Source organism: Macaca mulatta, chromosome 6, assembly GCF_049350105.2.
Source record: "Macaca mulatta isolate MMU2019108-1 chromosome 6, T2T-MMU8v2.0, whole genome shotgun sequence".
NCBI classification, from domain to species: domain Eukaryota; kingdom Metazoa; phylum Chordata; class Mammalia; order Primates; family Cercopithecidae; genus Macaca; species Macaca mulatta.
In genome coordinates this window covers 42,235,296-42,244,127 of record NC_133411.1, presented here as the reverse complement: position 1 = coordinate 42,244,127, position 8,832 = coordinate 42,235,296, and the positions used below count along the sequence as shown (strand labels likewise).

At 38.6% G+C, this 8,832-nt stretch overlaps 1 protein-coding gene across 4 annotated transcripts in view; it reads left to right on the top strand.

Moving 5' to 3' along the window:
• C6 (complement C6) overlaps positions 1-7,451 on the top strand; it is a 76,503-nt gene extending 69,052 nt beyond the window's left edge. For all 4 annotated transcript variants that reach the window (XM_001087355.4, XM_078004692.1, XM_015139954.3 and 1 more), the window contains 2 exons: positions 253-494; positions 6,683-7,451. In XM_001087355.4, coding sequence (XP_001087355.3) covers positions 253-494; positions 6,683-6,864 — 424 coding nt within the window. In that variant the 3' untranslated portion in view covers positions 6,865-7,451. The remainder of the gene's footprint in view (positions 1-252; positions 495-6,682) is intronic.
• The last annotated feature ends 1,381 nt before the right edge of the window (positions 7,452-8,832 follow it).

Genomic DNA, 8,832 nt, shown 5'->3' with positions numbered 1-8,832 from the left:
CTCGTTTTTATGAGATTGTTTCTTTAAACAGTTTCATTTTGGTTATAAAGACTTAACTTCTGCACATGTAAAAACTTTAAACTCAGTTATATCAACACCTTCCTTTTCCTCTCACTCAAGCCCAGGGCTTGGAGTGGGGCGGGGAAAACAGGCACAAGGAAACTGGTTGGTGAGTGAACACACTGCATTGGCTACGTGCCCCTGTTTTTTCTGATCTTCATATGGAAATGCTTGCTTTCTTCTCTTGGGCAGCCATTATTCAGAAGATCTCTGTGTGTTTGACACAGACTCCAACGATTACTTTACTTCACCTGCTTGTCAGTTTCTGGCTGAGAAATGTTTAAATAATCAGCAACTCCATTTTCTACATATTGGTTCCTGCCAAGATGGCCGCCAGTTAGAATGGGGTCTTGAAAGGACAAGACTTTCATCCAACAGCACAAAGAAAGAATCCTGTGGCTATGACACCTGCTACGACTGGGAAAAATGTACAGGTCAGTTCCACTGGTGACCACACTAAACGCTCTCACTTAACCTTCATCTCAGCTTGAACATCATCTTCCTTAAAAATAACCTATCCTTAATCAAAAATATTTCCTTTTCATTGTAAAAAAAATCGTGATTTAAACAGAAAGGAAAATTATAATCACCTACAAGTAGAAATAACTTCGGTAGTAATGTGGGTGTTTATCTTGTCAATCTTTTCTCTATGCATATGTGTAATCAGTACCACCCTTAGGCCCTAGTGGGAAGAGCACCTGTCCTGATCTCATGTTTCGAGCATCCCTCCCAGTCCCAGCTTCGGAGGGCCTTCACCAAAATTGTCTAAGTTTCCTTCTGGTGTTGGGACTGTCTGAGGCCAATAGTGCTGTCCAAGCAGGACTGAATTTTGCATTGCCAAAGCATCTTCCTGAAATTTCTTTAAGTCTTCTTTCAGTGCCTGGGTCAAGCCAAGGCTGACAATACTATTCAAGCAGGACACCCTGAGCCCAGACAACATCCCACACGAACGCAAGCACTGTTATACTTTCCAACTCTCTACTGCTTCTTCTCCCCACCATGCATAGGGTCAGCCAGATGCCCCAAAGAGCTCTGGGGCTCATGCCTGTGGAGTCATCTATGGCCCAGAGCTATACCCTCATTCTCAGAAAACAGCTTGGTGAACAAATTGCTCCTGTTAGCCAGCAGGGCATTCTTGCTCAAGATTGCTTGAAATTAGAAAGCCAGTATGATGCTGACACTCTAATTTGGGGTGACTCTAATTGTTTATAGATAAGCACCCCATAAAAAATTTGTCCCTGGGTCTCAAACATCTCAGGAGTGGCCCTGCATATAATACAAATTTTAAAAATATAAAATGGGATCATACTCTACATGTTATTCTATATATTGCTGTTTTTCACTTACTGTGTCATGGAACTGTTTTCATATCATCATATATTATTCAGCCACATAATTCTCAATGTCTGCAAAAGTCTATATAGGTATTCTATGATTTATTTAGCCAATCTCTGGTTAGCCACTTAAATTTTCTCCTGTATTTTGCTATCATAAATAGTGCCATCATACCTAAATCTATCACAAATCAATCAGTGATCTAAGATTACGTTCTTCAGATATAGCTTATAAAGGGGTATTTCTAGGTAAATATTATTGTTAAATATAATATATTGGCTCCCTATCCAGAAATGTTTTTGCCATATTATATTTCACTCTAGAACATATAATAAAGACTGCTCTCCCACACTCTCACCAAACCTTGGAGTTATCACTCCTTTGTATCTCTGCCAATTTAATACTTAAGGAGTAGCATTCTATTTCCATTTTTCCTAAGTTTACTGACCATAGACATTACATTTGTGAGTTGTTTCGAAGCAGGGACTTCACAGCAGTACATTTGCTCCAAGATGAAGTTTGACCCTGAAATAGTCCAACTAAGCTTTATATCTTTTTCAAAAGATGGATTGGAGATTACAACAGAACCCAAGCAGTTAGAGATACTTCCTTTGTGGAACATTTTCCCAAAAAAAAATTATCTTAAATTGGGGCATAAAGTATGCAAAGGAATGTTTGCTGAAACCACCTTACTTTTGCAAAAAGAAAGACAAAAACTATATTGTTCCCCTTGACTCTTTTTTGGCTTTGTGGCCCAGTGTTCTTCAGCTCAGTCCTGGAAAGGGGAGAGGTCTTATTACTTAAAACCATGTCTTTCCTGATCCACTTCAAGCTGATTATCAAGCTTCAGTTCCCTTGACAAGGATTGAAACATGACAGAGGGTGGACATAGCTGGCATCTAATGGTGACAACTCAGGAAGCCAGTATCTGGGGTTTTCAACCTTCATGCCATGACTAAACAAGGCAATTCCATATAACATACAGAAAACCAGGGCCTGATATTAATTCTAATCACTATGAAATAATTTTTAAACAAAAACTCTACTATTCATTTTTTTGATGCTTGATCAACACCATTACTCAACTGACATCTCTTGCAGACAATAATTTGTGATAGAAAAGAGCTGAAAGTATATACAATATCATTTTTATTTTAAATATAAACTTTTTATCTGAGAAATGTAGTGTAAGAACATTATTGTCAAAAATACATAGAGAAAATAAAATTTGGTCAGCAGGGCAGGTAAGAACTAATCCCTGACTATACTGTAATAGATAGGTCAGGCATTTGGGGCTATATTTAGTGTTACCTTCTATTCTTCCTTATTCATTGTAGAGAAGCAGTCTTCAGAGAACTCTTCTATTGGAAATAATTTTTTTTTTTTTGCTATCTTCCCACAAATTATTTTTTTCAAATCTGCCTGAGTGAAAAATAACAGTTGACAATTTTATCAAAATACCTGTCTTTACTATTACCCCTTTGCTATACACATATCTAAATCATCGCATACTTGAAGAGTCTAAGTTTGCTAAAAAAAAAAAAAAAAAAGTACTAAAAACTGAAATTAACAGAATGCTTTGGGTAGTCAAACTAACACATGAACATTTCTTAATAGAAGATTTATTTAGGCAATTTAAAACATTTTTTGGTTCTGCACACAATCAGGAAACTCAAAGCATTTTTTTCCCCTATAGATATGATCTGTCTCTGCAAGCTTTCTTTAACTGGTGAGCAAAAGTAAATGTCTCAGAGGGTTCTGTTTGGATTAGCACTGTAGAAAATTATCAACATACAAATGATAGCATTTATGAAGACAGAGAAAGCTAAAAATGTACTTTATACCCAGGCCAGTCATGGGAAGTTGAAATATTAGTAATTTTCAGTTCAATTGCATGTCACTTTGATTAAACTGTGTTCTTGATTACATTGCGCTCTTAACTACTCTTTTCCTTCTCTATCTAAAATGAAATTTTAAAAACTTTAAAACGGAACTTCAAAGTAATATGAAGGTCACCTTTCAAAAGTTACAACATGAATGAAATCCCCCAGAAGCCTATTTTATAGATATTAAGTATATTATCTGAATTTCAGAAATATCAACCACCAACCAACAGAAAGGGGAAATTTATTCAGTCAACATCCATTTAGCAGCCAATGTATAAGTCACTGTTCAAGGCATGATGATGGTTTTAAGATGAGGCACCCTTTTTACCCCTCAAATTTTTGGAGGAGTAACGTTAGACAATAATTACATGAATCACTTTAGTGCAAGTCAGGATGCGATAAGAGCTTTAAGAGAGAAATATCTTCTGGTCTGGAAGGGTTTCTTAAGCACAGAAGCGTGAGAACTGAGTGTTGAAGGATCAATTAGTGGAGGTGGTGGGGTCTTTTGGTGCTGGTAGTCTGAAAATAATTAGGCAAAGAACATTTAAGCTATATCCATACTAAAAGAGTAGTGACCATGGCCCTTCCAAAAACCTAAGGAATAGATGTCCTAACCAGAGGTGGAACAGTCCCCTATCTTTCACCAAACTCTGTCCCTTCCAACAGTGGGCAGGAACATTCTTTCCAACAATGAACAACTATCTTCTCTAGCTGGTTGACAGAGAGCATAGTAAGAAAATGCATGCTTTTTCATAAAATGTTTCCTACCAAGGGCAAGATGCCCAGGCATGTGGTACATATGAGTATCTCCCTACTTCCTTTCCCTATTTTTTCCCATCAGTTGAGACACGTGGGAAAGAATTGATGTCGCCTAAAATAAGCTATTCATTCATGACCTCATTGCTAATACTCACGCTGACTCAGGTATTTTGGCAACATGAATTATTCCAGATCCATTAAGTAAATTTCTTTTTTGTACACTTATACCTGCACCCACAATTCAGAATTTCAAATCAGTTGATCCAGAAGAATGAACTGAGTGCCTTGTTAAGAGCTGATCAGACGGATGAGCCACACTGCTCTCCAAAACAGCACTTCTCATTGTCTTGGGGAAAAGACATATGAAAGCTAACTACTAAGAATGTACACAAAAATGTCACATATGGTACTGACAAGTTTACACCACTAAAATTTAGCCAAATAAAAGATATGCTTTAGCTCAACCATCATGGAAAGCAGTATGGCGATTCCTCAAAGAACTTAAAACAGAATTCCTTGAAGGACTTAAAACATAATTACCATTTGACCCAGCAATCCCATTACTGGGTATATACCCAAAGGGATATAAATCATTCTATCATAGAGACAAATACACATGTATTGTACTGTAGCACCATTTACATTAGCAAAGGCATAGACTCAACCTAAATACCCATCAACAGTAAACTGGATAAAGAAAATGTGGTACAAATATATCATGGAATACTATGCCACCATAAAAACAATGAGATCATGTCCTTTGCAGCAACATGGATGGAGCTGGAAGCCATTATCCTAAGCAAACTAATACAAGAACAGAAAACCAAATACCACATGTTCTTACTTATAAGCAGGAGCTAAACAACGAGAATATATGGACACAAAGAAACAACAGATACCAGGGCCAACTTGAGGGCGGATAGTGGAAGGAGGGAGAGGATTTAAAAACTACCCATCAGTCACTATGCTTATTCTGGGTGATGAAATAATCTGTACACCAAACCCTTATGGCATGCAATTTACCTATATAACAAACTTAGCACATGTATCCCTGAAACTAAAATAAAAGTTAAGAAAAAGAAAAAAGAGAAAATCTGGTCAGACACTGTGGTCCATGCCTATAATCCCAGTACTTTGGTACACCAAGGCAAGAGGATCAGTTGAGCTCAGGAGTTTGAGACTAGCCTGGGGAACATAATGAGACCCTGTCTCTACAAAGAGTAATAGATTAGCTGAGCATGGTTGAGTGCATCTGTAGTCCCAGCTACTCGGGCGGCTAAGGTGGGAGGATCTCTTGAGCCTAGGAGTTCGAGGGTGCAGTGAGCCTTGATTGTGCCATTGCACCCCAGCCTGGGAGACAGAGTAAGACTCTGTCTCAAAAAAAAGAAAAGAAAAGATCAAAAGATCAGAATATGGTTATGTTGCTATGAAATGCTTCATTGAGGAGGCAAGACTTGTAGAAACTAGATGTGTGGGGAGAAGTAGGAAAGAGCTCATCAGTCTGGCAAAAGAGGAAGATGACATGGGAGAAAGGACAAAAACTGGAATACCTTTGGGATCTTGTTGGGGAAACAGTTAATCTACTTGAAATGCAGAAAGTAAAAAAGACAATGTTGAAAATGGAAGTTGAGGCCAAACTGTGGAGAACCTTGACCTTTGACTAAAACATATGTGTAGAATATATAAGCCTATAAACCTTTGTTCAAAATTAATTTAATATACTCAGCTTTGGTAACTTTATCCCTAAGTCTTAAACCTATTTCATGAACATAAGACTTAAATGAATTATGAAGTGCTTTGGTGATTCCAAAAGCAGGCCTCATAGGAGAATCACCCAATTTAACTGCCTATTAAAAATACAGATACCCAGGTATAACGCAATAATATTCTAGAAAGAAAGAAACAAATGTGATATAGAGTTATGTTAAAAAGCTCAGGCCTGGGAGTCATGTATTATTTAAATCCTGCTTCTACCATTTACTAAATTGTGTGGCCATAGGCAAAGAGCTTAAATTCCTTGAGCTCAGTTTCCTCTTCTGTAGAATTATTATGATAGCCTAGTTCATACATTTGTTGTAAGGGTTTGAAAAAATTAAGCATATAAAATGCTTGGCATATTGTGTGGCTTCACAGTACATGATCTACAAATGATAACTATAAAGGTACTTAGGCAATGCCAACATTAAAAATGAAAATAAAATAAAAGGACAGGCTGAAGACATTGGAGAAATGGATTGATAGGACTAGTGCCTGATTGAATGTAGGCAGTGAGTGAGAGGGAGGTGCCAGAGATAGCGCAAATCTTCATTGGATGTGGACAGTGAGACAGGGGGAACTGCCCAAAATAGGCCAACTCTTTAAGCTTATTGGCTTACTAGTGCCCTGTAGTCTCTTATATACAGATCTCTCTATTCAATCACAGTTGGGTCTTTGGGGTCATTGCCTTTGGTGGGTTGTTTTGTTGTTTTTGTTTTGTTTTGTTTTCAATTTTTATTTTTTGGCTTTCTCATTCATTAGAGAAAGCTTTGGACCAAACTTAATTTAACACCATCAAGGAGCTCGCCACCCTGGGGATGATTTAGATGAAACCAAACCCTAATGTACTGTGGTGAGTCACACTGTCTCTCTCTCTCTCATTACAGCCTCCACTTCCAAATGTGTCTGCCTATTGCCCCCACAGTGCTTCAAGGGTGGAAACCAATTCTACTGTGTCAAGATGGGATCATCAACAAGTGAGAAAACATTGAACATCTGTGAAGTGGGAGCTATAAGATGTGCAAACAGGAAGGTGGAAATACTGCATCCTGGAAAGTGTTTGGCCTAGCACAATTACTGCTAGGCCCAGCACAATTAACAGATTTACCATCCAGAAGAACCAGCTCCTACAAATGAGAATTCTTGTACAAACAGCAGACTGGCATGCTCAAAGTTACTGACAAAAATTATTTTATGTTAGTTTGAGATCATTATTCTCCCCTGACTCTCCTGTTTGGGCATGTCTTACTCAGTTCCAGCTCATGAGGCCCTGTAGCATACCCCTAGGTACCAACTTCTACAGCAGTCTGGTAAATTCTCCTGTTCACATTGCACAAAAATAATGTGACTTCTGAGACCCTTATGTAGCCTGTGACATTAAGCATTCTCACAATTAGAAATAAGAATAAAACCCATAATTTTCTTCAATGAGTTAATAAACAGAAATCTCCAGAACCTCTAAAACACATTCTTGAAGCCCAACTTTCATGTCTTCATTCAACAAATAATTTCTGAGTGTACATACAGGATGTCAAGTACTGACCAAAGTCCTGAGAACTCGGCAGATAATAAAACAGACAAAAGCCTTTGCCTTCGTGAAGCATACATTCATTCAGGGGTAGACACACAAAAAATGAAATAAACAGGTAAAATATGTGGCATGTTTCATGGTGATAATTGTTTTGGAGAAAATACAACATGGAAGGGTGAGTCCCATCCTTAATTATCATCTTATGCAAGGAAATATTCCATAACAATAAACATCACTGTAAAGATGATTGAACTCCAGTGGAAATTATCTTGTATAAAGTTGTTAAGGATAAACTTCTGGAGTTCTATTCTCTCAGAAAGTAGAAGAGAGATTCCCTTTGCCTCACCTAAAGTGCATCAGAAAGTTTTAGGCTGAAGTGTGTGATGGATGGAAAATTGTCAGAGAATTTTGAAGGAATAATGTTTAAGGTAAGTCATATTTTTCATTAGGCCATACAAAGCAGAAACCAGTTTATTAGCGCGGCTAGGGTGTCAAATTGAATTGGAGAAGAGAGGCATCTTTGGAGCAGCAGTTCTCAAATATTAGAGTGCATTAGAATCACCTAGAGGGTGTGTGTATTCAGATAGATGCCTGGAACCACCCCAGTTTCTAACTTAGTAGTTCTGGGGTGGGACCTGAGAATGGGTGTTTCTAACAGCATTCCAGGTGGTACTGCTTATGATCATCAGGACACCACATTTTGAGCATACCGAATTTAGAGATGGAGTCATCACACAGCTAACTCTGATTAAGTAATTGATCTCAAAACCATAGCCAATCTCCAGGGAGGTGAGTGAAAGCAGATTCCCTTCCAGCAAAACTCATTGGGATCCTCACCTCTTGGAAGGAGGCTGTGAGCCACAGCTACCTGCCAACCCCATCCCCAGACCTTATACATGCAGCTCCTCCTTCATCTCATTGATCATAGGATATCCGCAAAAATCTAACATATATCATAATATTAAAGGAGAAGAATGGGGAATGAAAACACCTATAAACAAAAATCATTTTCCTGGTGTAACAGAGGTTGAACATGACCTTTTTCTTTCGCAGGAGTCAGCAACCCAACTATTTACCAGTCATACCACCCCACTCCCTTCTCACCCTGAGGAGTGCAGGCCACTCCTGTAAGCATCATAAGCCTTCAGCACATGCGAGACATCAGCTGAGAGCAAAGAGGTATTAAATACTCCCACATCCTCAGGAGAGCCACTAACAATTAAATCAATAAACTTTCCCCAGGATTGAACTGGCTCCGTTCAACCCAGCTCTCATGCCAGCCCTACACCTTTCCAGGCTATAAAATGGGACTAGATGAGTAGCGAAGGGAGTCATGTGAATCTGCAGCCACAGGAATGCAGAGTTCACAGCGGGTGTCCTGTTCTTCTCCTAAGTCCATTCTCTCCCTTTGGTGAGGAGGAGGAGGAGGATGCTGAAAATGTCCACTGAAGCCAGGCAACCAAAGCCCCAAGACAACTAGGTCGAGGGTGTGATGAAACCACCTTT